The sequence below is a fragment of the Macaca nemestrina genome, chromosome X (genome assembly GCF_043159975.1).
Source record: "Macaca nemestrina isolate mMacNem1 chromosome X, mMacNem.hap1, whole genome shotgun sequence".
NCBI classification, from domain to species: domain Eukaryota; kingdom Metazoa; phylum Chordata; class Mammalia; order Primates; family Cercopithecidae; genus Macaca; species Macaca nemestrina.
The window spans coordinates 109,875,897-109,888,878 of NC_092145.1; the positions used below are offsets into that span (position 1 = coordinate 109,875,897).

At 37.4% G+C, this 12,982-nt stretch overlaps 1 protein-coding gene across 8 annotated transcripts in view; it reads left to right on the forward strand.

Annotated features, from left to right (window-relative positions):
• Positions 1-12,982, forward strand: part of LOC105493946 (shroom family member 4) — a 248,458-nt gene that overhangs the window by 126,149 nt on the left and 109,327 nt on the right. For 7 of the 8 annotated variants that reach the window (XR_011618345.1, XR_011618344.1, XR_011618343.1 and 4 more), the window contains exon 2: positions 2,361-2,512. The exons of the other annotated variant lie outside the window; for it this stretch is intronic. Coding sequence is in view for 4 of the 7 variants with exons in the window: in XM_011761991.3 (XP_011760293.2) it covers positions 2,361-2,512 (152 nt within the window). In the remaining 3 variants the exon portion in view is untranslated. The remainder of the gene's footprint in view (positions 1-2,360; positions 2,513-12,982) is intronic. 8 annotated transcript variants of the gene reach the window in all.

The window sequence follows — 12,982 nt, forward strand, 5'->3', positions numbered from 1 at the left end:
CAGTTGGCCTGATGCTGTAGTCCAAGAAACAGTCTGTGCAAGGACTCAGAAAGTGGCAGCTGAAGGAGCAGTAAGGAATGCCAAATGCCTGAGCTTTTGCTACAGCAATAATTAAGCATTTTAGTTTAAAAGGTTTCTCCCTTTTATCTTTTGTCCTAGAATAAACAGAGATCTTGCTGCTGTAACAGTGTTTAATTAACCAAAGATGGTACTTAATATCAATACATATTGAGGGGAAGACTTGCTATGGGTAACAGTAATATGGATAATTAAGTTGTATGAATTAAAAACAATGGGTAGAGTGAATTAAGACTAATGTACATCAACAGGGAAAATCTATTAGCATTCATTAGTTAGACTTCTGTTTGTGGTTCTTTGTTAGCCTCGGGAAACCCTTTCAAATGGCTGATCCCTGTTGAAAGTTCTGCCTGGTGCTAAGGGCCTTCTATGGATGCCAAAGGAATGAGTCATTCAAATAGAACTTCTGAAATTCAAGTACAGCACTTTCCTTTTCTCTCTCTCTCTCTTTTTTCTTGGCGGCAGGCAGCAGTGACTGTGAAGTAATAATGATAATGACAATGGAAATAAGAGTATAATCCTGATTAATTTGCTGAGAGTTGTTCCCCATTTACCAATATTGGCTTGTTTGGTGTTGAATGTGGCCCGGGTACCAGAACAAAGGTATATATATTCAATGTCACTTGGCTAACCTATGATTTGTTAGACAAAGGTTAATTTTTTTTTAAAAAGTTGAGTTAGCAGCAATAAATATAATAACATTCTGTGATTTAACTCAGAAGTTCAATTTATTTGATGGAGTTTAAAAAATCCTGAACTTAAATTTTTCTCTGCACCCAGGAGGTCTCATCTGCGAAATTGCACGTGAGCTGGCCAACCTAAAGCTCAACAATATTATAACTTCCATGGTGTGGGGATAGATTGAGGGGACATTATAAAAGACTGAGAGAAAGATTGGAACAAGAGTAGAAGTGTAAAAATACCTCCAGTGAATACCAGCCCTTAATTGCCCCATTTAGAATCTTCCATCCCCTAAGGACTATACAATTTAATTATCCTTACATTCCCTTTCCCTGGAAACAAACAAAAACAACTCCTGATTACATCAGTGAGTTGGAGCCTTTTTTACCTGACCATCTCAGTTGATAAATAAGCTGTAGGCAGTAACCTGTCCCTGAGGCTAGAAATTAGGAACGTTGTTCATTTTTATATCTCTAGCATGTTGTCCTATGCATAATAGAAATGTGCTTAAATACTTAAAGAATGATTAATGGATGGATGAGATGACTCCTTTCATGGATTATCATGGATGGAATTTATGTTCCAATAGGTAGAACTCACCTTCGTGGTAAAATGAATGTATAATATTAGCCATAAGCAAAGACCCCCAGGGACATTCTGCTTTGCTTTGCTTTTGCCTGCCCCAGTGGCTATTATTTCTGCCTTTGCTTTCAATACCCCTCAGTCTGACAATCTTCTTCCCCAGATTGCCCTGGTTAATGGAAATTCTATAGGTCGTGTTGTAACAGTAAATACCCATATTTCCAGCTTTCTCTGAATGCTCACTGTGTGTCAGACACTAGAAGCACTGTGCTGGGCACATGTTGAAGAGACATAGATAAAGAAGCAGCTACAGTGTACCTACTTGTATCTTTTGAATTTGCCATTCCACTCCCAGAATGTTGAGCTGGAAGCCATTTTCCTGGTCTTCAGAGTCAACCCCCTTGTTATAATAATCAGAGCTTATATTAATTGAGGACTTACTGTTCTCGGATATTTACTATACTAACAACCCTGTGAGGTAGCTAGTCTTGTTATCTACATGTCACATAGGAGGGAATTGAGACACAGAGATGTTAAGTAACTTCCTAAGGATCACACAGCTAGGAAGTAGCGGAGCCAGGATTCAAACTTAGTTTGTCAGACTTCAAAGCCTGCCCAAAGATAGGAAAGAGCTTGCCAAAGGTCATTTTGGTGGAGCCTAGCTCTTCTGGCTCTAATTTGCCTGCACGTTTTGGTAGGCTGTGCTGCTGCTTTAGCCACACACTAGGGTTCCTTCCAAGCATCAGTTTCTTGTTTAGAAGTGCTAGTCTTCCTAGTTGGACTGCTGATTCCTCCAGTCAGGGATTGCATTATTTCCATGTTGCCTCCTTCCTCAAAGGTTTGCTCAAGCTTTGCCTTCAGTAAATAATGACTTGTGATCAGCTCCTGAGCTATTCCAAGGAGCTGCCTGGAGCCATTCCCCAGTACTACTTGTGGCTCCAGGGGTGGAAGAAACAAGTAGAATTTTGGGGAGAAAGTCGCCTCACTGCCTGCTTTCTGTTTTGTTCTCTGCAACACAGATTGAAGATGGAGGCAAAGCAGCTTTGTCCCAGAAGATGAGGACTGGTGATGAGCTGGTGAATATCAATGGCACTCCATTATATGGCTCCCGCCAAGAGGCCCTCATTCTCATCAAAGGCTCCTTCCGGATTCTCAAGCTGATTGTCAGGAGGTAAGGTACAGGGAGAGTCTCTGTAAGAAGCAGAGGCCACTGAAACTTGGTTGGTAATAAAGCTCAATAGAGTCATGTCTCTATCAATATTATAAAGGAAAGAGGTGTTTCACTTAAATAGAATTTTGCAGACAACTGAAGCAGAATAGCACAGGAGAAAGAGCCTTTGGTTCAAATCCTGGCACTGCCACATAGACACATAATCTTGAATAAATTTATTTGTCCTCTGCAAGACTGTTTCATTATTTGCTATAAAGAGGACTAAATTACTCATTATATACCAAAGGGCTATCTAATCCAGTGTTTTTCCATCTCCTTCTTTATAATACACTGTCATTCCTGAACCACATATCAATGGAGACTTAAAGAGCCCCTACTACAGCCATGGAGGCTGTAGCAAACTCTTAGAAACCCTTTCCTTGAGGATTGCACAGTCTAGCAGGGGAGAAAAGATACACATGTGACTAAGTAGCTATATATTTTTAAAGAAGGCAATAAAGGCTTGTGTGTGATTATCAAATGGAACGTTCAGACAGAAATTGCTATTAGAGAAAGAGATCACTGCAGAAGGGATTGATAGGGTAAGACTTCATAGAGGAAGTAGAATTTAAGCTAAAGGGTGAGTATAATTTGAAAAATAAAGCATCAGAAGAGGAAGGCATTGCAGGTAAGTGCAGTGGCATAAGCAGAAGGAAGGGAAGGACATATTTGGGCACAGTTATTCTGCTACCACCAAAAGCATCTACCTATTGGTGAACTTTCCACATGGCTTTTCTTTCATTTTGCTGCTGCGTCTTTGCTTTGTATCATTGGAGCTCAGCCTTCTCCCTTTCTATTGTGTGATTTTTTTTTTTCCTTTATCGTAAGTTTGTACCTTCCCACAATCTCACTTGTCCCTCTGGCTCCTGCCCCGTCTTTCTCCTTTTGTTCATACTCAGTCTCAAAGGAAGAGTCTATACTCACTGTCCCTACTTCTCCACCTGCCATTTAGCTTTCTACTCTCTGCAGCCAGAATTTGACCCTCAGAACTCCACTGAAACTACTCTGTCAAAAGCTACAAATTATCACCTAATTGTCAAAGTCAATGGGTTATTTTTAGTATTCATCATATATGGCATTTAACATTATAGCTCTAGATTTTGCCCCCTACCTTCCTTTATGAAACTCAATACCAAAAATCTCACACAACAACTCAATAGCAAAAAAACAAACAAACAAAAAAACCCCAAAATAATCCAACTTAAAAAGTGGGCAAAGTATTGAATAGACATTTCTTAAAAGAAGACACAAAAGTGGCCAACAGGCATATGAAAAAATGCTCAACATCACTAATCTTCAGGGAAATGAAAATAAAAACCACAATGAGATATTATGTCACCCCAGTTAAAATGGTTTTTATAAAAACAAAACAAACAAATAAAAAAAAACCAGATTCTGGAAGGATGTGGGAAAATGGGGAATCCCGGTACACTGTTGGTAGGACTGTGAAATAGTACAGCCACCGTAGAACAGTATGGAGGTTTAGTAAAAAACTGAAAATAGAATTATCATATGACCTAGCAGTCCCCCTGCTGGGTACATATTCAAAAGAAAGGAAATCAGCATATAAAAGAGATATCTGCACCCCCATGTTTATTGCAGCACTATTCACAATAAACAAGACATGGAATCAACCTAATCCATCAGTAGATGAATGGATAAGGAAAATGGGGAATATATATATATAAAGGAATACTATCAGCCATAAAAAGAATGAAATCCTGTCATTTACAACAACACAGATGGAACTGGAGGTCATTAAGTAAAATAAGGCAGGCCCAGAAAGACAAATATTGCATGTTCTCACTCATATGTAAAGGGTGAAAAGAGAGATCTCATGGAGATAGAGAGTAGACTGGTGGTTACTAGAGGCTGGGAAGTGGGGAGGTTGAAGAGAGGTTGACTGATGGGTATAAAAATACAGTTAGATAGAAGGAATAAGATCTAGTATTCAATAGTTTGGGTAGGGTAACTATAGTTAACAATCTATTGTATATTTCAGAATAACTGGTAGAGAAGAATTCATATGTTCTCAACATAAAGAAAAGATAAATGTTTGAAGTGATGGATATCCCAATTTTCCAAATTTCATTGTTACACTTTATATGTATGTATCAGAATGATACATGTACCCCCAAAACATGTGTAACTATTATGTTAATTAAAAAAAAAACCTTTTTTTTTTTTTTTGAAATGGAGTTTTGCTCTGTCGCCCAGGCTGGAGTGCAGTGGCGTGATCTCAGCTCACTGCAACCTCCACCTCCCAGGTTCAAGCAATTCCCCTGCCTCAACCTCCTGAGTAGCTGGATTACAGGCGTGTACCAACACACCTGGCTACTTTTTGTATTTTTAGTAGAGATGGAGTTTCACTATGTTGGCCAGGCTGGTTGCAAACCTCGGACCTCAAGTAATCCGGCCTGCCTCAGCCTCCCAAAGTGCTGGGATTACAGGAATAAGGCACCGCGCCCGGCCACACCTCTTACTTTCAAGATAATCAGTTTCCTTGTTCTTTTCCTACATCCTTGTCCATTTTTTAAAAACCAGGCTCGTTATTACCTGCTCTTCCTCTGACCATTCCTTAAATGTTGGTGTTCCCCATAGTTCCACCATTTTTAACTTAATATACCCTGGAAAATCTCACCCAGCCCTTTAGCTTCACCTTATTTTCTGTATCTCCTATGCTCTAGACCATATAACCAACTTCCCATTAAACATTTATACTTAAATGTGTCAGAGGTATTGCAAACACAACATGCCCATGCCTAACACATCATCATCTTCTCTCAAAATAACTATCTATGACCAGGACCACCACGTATGTATTCAGCCAACTAAGCCAGAAACACAGAAGCCATCTTTAATTCTTCCATTGTCCTCATGTTCTATATCCAAATGATTTATCCTGAAGAGAGAATATTTAAGGGGAAAGGCTTTGGACCTAGGAAGAATGAGGTTATATAGGATCCCCTTGACTTCTATTACCTGCTGGCACCTAAGATTAATCCATACCTGCCCATGTACATGGATAGGAGGTGACATGTTAAGTAATGCCTTATATAATAGATACATTATCACTGATTAAATCTTGGATTGGTCAAGATTTAGGTCTTAAATAAGGCTTCTTGGAGGGGTAATTTGGTGAATTTGGAAGCATTTTTGTTTTGGAGCTAGATATTCCCATGTTTGCAACTTCCTAGGTCTCTTATATGACAAATAATAATTCGTATATAATGGCATTGTTGCGATGATTAAATAAGATAATTTATGTAAAATGACTTTCACATAATGGGTTGTCAGTGAATTTCATTCCCATTTCTTTCCTTAGGGTCTAAAAGAAGCATAATTGGAATAACCAAACACTGTTAAATTGGGAGAGCATCAGAATGGTGATGTGCTTTGCAGCCTAACCTGCAGAGAATGATGTGCTAAGGAATCATTAGGGGTGGCAATGATCTGAATAGGAAATAAAGGCCCCTGTGAGATGCTGGTTGTACAGAGACACCAGCAGTTAGAGGGAGTGTGAACACTATCTAGAGTATCTTCTGAATCAGTCACAAGAATGAGAGGGTTCAGGTGTTTCACCCACTCATCTTGACAGGGTGAGTTCCATGTCCTCTTTCGTAGCAACATCTGCCACCATCAGTCACTTAGGAGTGGTTATAATTATGGGCTTGAACTAGCAGGGCCCTTTGGTTTTCGTGGTGTGACAGGTCCTATGGCTCCCAGAACCTGTATTTTCTACCCTTTTAACCTCCCCATCTCAGCCCCTATTGGTGAAGGCTTTCAATGACATAATTTATTAGGTGATGCTGCCCTCTTGTGGAAAACTTAACCTTCACAGGTGGACTACCCTGGGCACAGTATAGGAAATTAATTCCCTCTCGTTTAGTCCAAATTTTCCGTCAACTTTATGAAAGAGCTCTTAACATGTAAAAGAAGTGTGATTACCCTAAAATTTGTGAGTATTCAGCCTAGTGTTTTATACAGGTAGAAAGACTTTGGTTTGAGTAAACAATCAGCTGACAAAGATCCAACACTTAGCTTTAGGTCTAGGCTTGAGTCCTTTTGGTATGAATATAAACAGAAGGAACTTTAGAATATAGCCAATTCTGAAAAGCCAACCCAGCTCTTCCTCCTATATTGCTGTCTAGATAATGGTCAGCTCAGTCAGAAATGTAGGTGTCACCCTCAACTCCTCTCTCACCCCACCCAACTTCCAATCCAATTAATTGCAAGTCTTGATGTTTTTAACCTGCTAAAGACCTCTTGGTTGCCTTTGTCTTAATCCAGCCACTCATGATTTCTCACCTGCACTATTCTAAGAGCCTTCCCACTGGCTTCTCAGCTTTCAGTCTCACCTTTTCCTAATCAATCCATTCTCTAAATAGGTATTTGAACATGTCACTACTCTATTAGGAAAAAAAAAATCAGGAACAATGACCACGCAACCATGTTGATCCCAAGATGTTCATTTTATATTGATTGATGATACAAACCGTATTGAAGATATTATATTTATGAACCTTTTTTTGCAAAAAACATGGCATCCAAATATATAAAGAAAAAAACTGTCAACTATACAAAAAGTGATGGAAACATCTGTATGGGAGGCTTTAACATAATTTAATTGACAATAAAGTAGACTAAAATAAACTACTTAGAAGATATGAAAAACAATTCATTAGATCTAATTAATACATTTTGAAAATTGTTTATAGACTGCATATACTCTTTTCAAATATTGAGAGAATATTTTTAAATGATCATAGGTATGTCACAAAGAAAAGCTTTGCAAGTTTTTTTGTTGTTTGTTTGTTTGGTTTTTTTTTGAGATAGAGCCTTGCTCTGTTGCCCAGGCTAGAGTGCAATGGCACGATCTTGGCTCACTGCAACCTCTGCCTCCCGGGTTCAAGCAATTCTCCTGCCTCAGCCTCCCAAGCAGCTGGGACTACAGGTGTGTACCACCACACCCAGATAATTTTTGTATTTTTAGTAGAGACAAGGCTTCACTATGTTGGCCAGGCTGTCTTGAACTCCTGACCTCAAGTGATCTGCCCGCCTTGGCCTCCCAGAGTGCTGGGATTACAGGCGTGAGCCACCAAGCCCAGCCTGCACACTCTTAAGAGTAGCAATCTCTGATGATAATGTACAATGTTTACAATTTAAAAACAAATTTTAAAGTCTTCAATTACTTGAATATTTTAGATCACATTTATATGTGAATATTAGCACAAAGAAACACTAGCAGACTAACAATAATAAAAATGAGATCATGACTTACCAAAACTTTGAAAATATTCAGAAGTAAATTCATAACCTTAAATATTTTATTGTTAAAAATGAAGAATGGAATTAAATGACTAATAATCCAATATAATATGAAACCGAGGACTAGGTTTCTTTTCAGATGGATGAATTAAATAGATAAGCCTTTAGCAAATTTAATCAAGAAAACAAAGATGAATTATAAATAAAATTTAAATGACAAATGGAATACAACAACAAAGGTTTTTTAAATTAAAGGCGCACTACTATAATTGTACCTTAATATATTTGAGAATCTCAAAGAAATTAAAAATATCTAATAAAATATTAAATGCCAGAAATTACTGAGAAGTTGAAAACTAAATGAACATGTAACAGTAGAAACTTTGAAAACAATTATCAAAGAGAAACTTCCAAAAATACTTTAGGGACATCCAAAAATACTTTAGGACTTTAAGGGACAGATATTTTTATCTGTGAATTCCTTTAAATTTTCTAGAAATAACCACGTTGAATTCTATAGATATGTTATAGTATTGAAAATGTTGCAGAATTATTCACATTGTTTTTGAAGCCAGCATTACTCTGATACCAAAACCTGACAGACTGCTCTAAGAAAGAATATTCTATCCAATTTGTAAATTTAGATGCAAAATATATACATGGAATTCTATGAAATCTAATACAATAATATAGGACAGTAACAATTCATTACAAATATTAAAATAATTTTTAAAAGGCAAAATTTTGACTCTTATGTAGACAAAAAGTGAACATATGTTAAATATTGTATTTCACTCCTTAATGAGGAAAATGTAAAGTGTTACAATCAGTTCAAAGGAGAAGTCAAAGAATAACAAATTTAAAGGTAACAACAGACACAATAATCAATTAGAAGCTATATGGAGAAATATATGCCATTCTTAATGGGAACAAACCCATAAGCAATCAGGAATGCCCTTAAGAAATATGTATGAAAGAAAGAGGTTTTATATGGAGGAAATTACAAAAATGTACAGACAGAAAATGTACACAAGTCATTTTTGATGATGTGGGTAAAGTCTTAGGGTACTGTATATTTTTTTCTTACAAAAAGGCAAGATACAATTGAATGTACATTATTGACATATTCTGGTTTAGCCATGCTCTCCGTAGACAACTTCTGAACCATCATTCCTCCACCCTCATGCAAGATTCCCTTCATTTTTGAAGCTCAAACAAGCAGGGATTATCACTCTCATTTCCTTACCAATGTCATTTATCAGCCTCCAGGTTATTCTTTCACTTCTATTTTTAAATTTATTTTAACTGATACATAGTACATATTTATGGGGTACATAGTGGTTTTCCAATGTGCAACGTATAGTGATCAGATCAGAGTAATTAGCATATCCATTATCTCAAACATTTATTGTTTCTTTATGTTGGGAGCATCCTTTCTTCTAGTTACTTGAAATATATAATACATTAATATTGACTATAGTCATCCTATAGTGCTATAGAGCACTAGAACTTATTCTTCCTATCTACTGAATTTTTGTATTATTTAGCAAATCTTTATATATCCTTCCCTTCCTCCTCCCTTCTCACCCTCTAGTAACTTCTGTTCTACTCTTTACTTCTTTGAGATCAATATTTTTAGCTTCTACATATGAGTGAGAACATGTGGTGTTCAACTTTCTGTTCCTGGCTTATTTCACTTAACATAACGTCCTCCATGTTGCTGCAAATAACAGGATTTCATTCTTTTTATGGCTGAATAACACTCCATTGTGTATATATACACCACATTTTCTTTATCCATTCATCTGTTTTTGAACACTTAGATTGATTTCATATCTCAGCTATTGTGGATACTGCTGCAAAAGATATGGGGTGTAGATATCTCTTTGATATATGTATATACACACACATACATATGTATATATTTTAAACGGTTGGTGGAAAAAAGAATCGTATTTCATGATATGTGAAATTATATGAAACTCAAATTAAGTGTCCATAAATAAAATTTTATTGGAACAGAACTACACATTTATGTACTATTCATGCTTCTTTCATACTAAAATGGCAAAATTGAGTTGTGGCAGACTGTGTGATACAAAAAGCCTAAAATATTTATTATTTGGCTCTATGCAGAAAAAAAAAAAAAATGGCCCTTAGACTAGAAACATGAGGACAGGTGCTGCGTATTCACTGTTGCATTCTCAGTACCTAGTATACTCTATGACACATGGGAAGGACTCAGGATTTTTTTTTTTTTAACATCCTTATTTAGGGAAGTAGGAACTATGAGTAACTGGTTTTCTTGATAGTTATATTTTTCATGGTCACTTAAATTGGCACATGACATTCCATTCAGTTTATTATGATTATGGATATTTGTAAGACTGTTTTAAAATAACTGATCAATTTTGGGTACACTGATCAAAAAGCAAACAATCTAGTTTTTATTATATGAACCTGGTATCCAGATCTTGGACCAGCATTAAGATTATATAAAGGAATGAACTGCCGTATCTTTGAGCCTTGTGTAGGCCACCTGCCAGCCTCCCTAGCTGTCCTGTCTTTGTTGTTGTCATAATACTCCTGCCATCTATAATTAAATGGAAGGGGTTACAACTGTTGAAACTTGTTAAAACTGAAGTTGTCCTGCCATGTATTAATATACCAGGGATAGGAAGATGTTTACAGTTGGCACCGTGTTAGAGAAGTCCTGGAAAGGCAAGAGAGAGAAAAATAAAAATAATATAAAACAGAGGTGGGCTAAACTGTGGTCTGTGGCCAAATCTGTCCTGCTAACCAGTTTTCCAATTAACATTTTATTGGAATAAAAGCAATTGGAGCAGGCATGCTCATCTATCTATGTGTTGTCTATAGCTGTGGTTTTGTTTTTTTTTTTTAAACACCAAAATGGCAAAGTCGAATAGTTGCAACAGACACTATATGGTCTACAAAACCTAAAATACTTACTACCTGGCCCTTTACAGACTAAGTTTGCTGGCCCCTGGTATAAAGCATTCTCCAAAAAGAAGACCTTGAGGCTCTCTCTAAAGCTTAAAAAGACTGAAAGAGAACCATCGTAGTCTACAAGTGAGAATGAATAAAAAATCACAGACTATTTAAGCCAACAAACATGGTAGGCAAACTGCTGGATTCTTGAGATTCAATATTCTTTTGAATTTGGGCAATGATGTGGTTGGTATAGGGTAAAATGAATGGTATGTGGGTTCACACAAGTGTGTGTTTGCTTGCCTGCTTCCTTCTATTCACAAGATATTTATTAAATGCTACTTCCATCTAGATATGGAGTTAGCTGTTGGGGATACCGTGGAGAACATAGACACATTCCCTGCCCACATGGAGCTTATAAATCTGTTGTGTTTGACTCTGGCACAACACCTACAGGTTGTGTGACTTTGAGTAAGTTTATATAACCTCTTTTAGCCATTCTTTTCCCGTCCATATAAGAACACTAATGTCTCTTTTGCAAGTTTGTTATAATGATCAAATGACATTATATACACACATATATGAAATATATGTATATATAAAATATATTCATATATTTTTCAGGTCATTCAAACAATATTGAGTGCTATGTGCTAAGCACTATTTTAGGTATTAGTGATATGTCAGTTAATACAACAGATTTAAAAGAAAATCTTGTCTTCATATAAATTACCTTTTAGGTAAATATATGAAAGTACCTGAAACAGAGTAGCCATTTGGTAACTGCTCTTTTCTTTTTCCTAAGTAAAAGGAAGGCAGTACTTATCCTTCAGTACTGATTTTAGCAGACAGTACAATACTGGCTAAAACTTCATCCGGCCGGGTGGGGGTACTCGCGCCTGTAATCCCAGCACTTTGGGAGGCTGAGACGGGCAGATCACGAGGTCAGGAGATTGAGACCATCCTGGCTAACACGGTGAAACCCCATCTCTACTAAAAATACAAAAAAATTAGCTGGGCGTGGTGGTGGGCGCCTGTAGTCCCAGCTACTCGGGAGGCTGAGGCAGGAGAATGGCGTGAACCCTGGAGGTGGAGCTTGCAGTGAGCTGAGATCTCACGCTCTGCTCTCCAGCCTGGGCGACAGAGCGAGACTCTGTCTCAAAACAAACAAACAAACAAACAAAAACTTCATTACACAACTCATAGACCAGGTGTTATTATCAATCACATAGTACCCTAATAATTGTCAATCAGAATGATCATTAGGTTGGATAGCTCAAGTTGTGAAAATGACTAGTTCTGAATTCATTCATTTCTCTTTTCTTAAATGTGCCTCTTTGCCTTTGTATACTATTTCTTGATCTAGAAAGTTATGTACCCCTCTTGCCAAAACAAAGGCCAAAGTCAAGCTCCAATCAAAGGAAAATGTACTGCTAGAGCTAAAAGAGGTTTCTGTAATCACTGTATTCAGTGACCTCATTTTATAGGTGAGAAGACTGAGGACTGGAATGAGTAAGGACTTTCCTAAGGCCACACAGCGACAGAGGTAGATTAGACTAGAACCAGCAACTTCTTCTTACCAGTCAAGGTTTCTTTACATGGTTTCTGGGATGTTTCACATTTGCTACCTCCTCTAGGAAGCCTTTCTGTACTTGAGGGAAATGTCTCCTTTCTATACCTAAAGTAAGTTTGTGATTCTATCCTTTGCCTTAACTTTTTCCTCTGCCCATTCATCTTTTATGAATTTATCCACTTCCAAAGGTTTCACCTCTCTCCTAGATATAGAAGACTGCCAGATCTCTCTCCCCAGCTTTCCCTTCTTCCTGAGCTCCAGACTTCCATTCCAAGGTGTACATTAACCCTTACCCAACCACCCCCTTCCGGTGTCCTAATATCTCTATTTCAGTCTATGGCATCTTTCCCATCCTTGTCAATCAAGTTCACAATAGTAGAATCCTCTTAAATTCCCTCTTTTATTCCCAACAGTCCCCAAGTCCTTTCTGAGCTCCCTCTGCAGCGTTTCTAATATCCATCTCATCTATTTCCTTTGCTTTCGTCCTGCTACTGCCAGGGACTCATTACCTCTTGTCTGGATGCCCTCCAACCCATTCTCTGCACTTCTGCCAAATTAATCTTCCTAAAGTACATCTCTGTATTTATTTCAATCAGCAGTAATTGTGCTTTGGGTAAATCTCATGAGTTATGAGGTCTCTA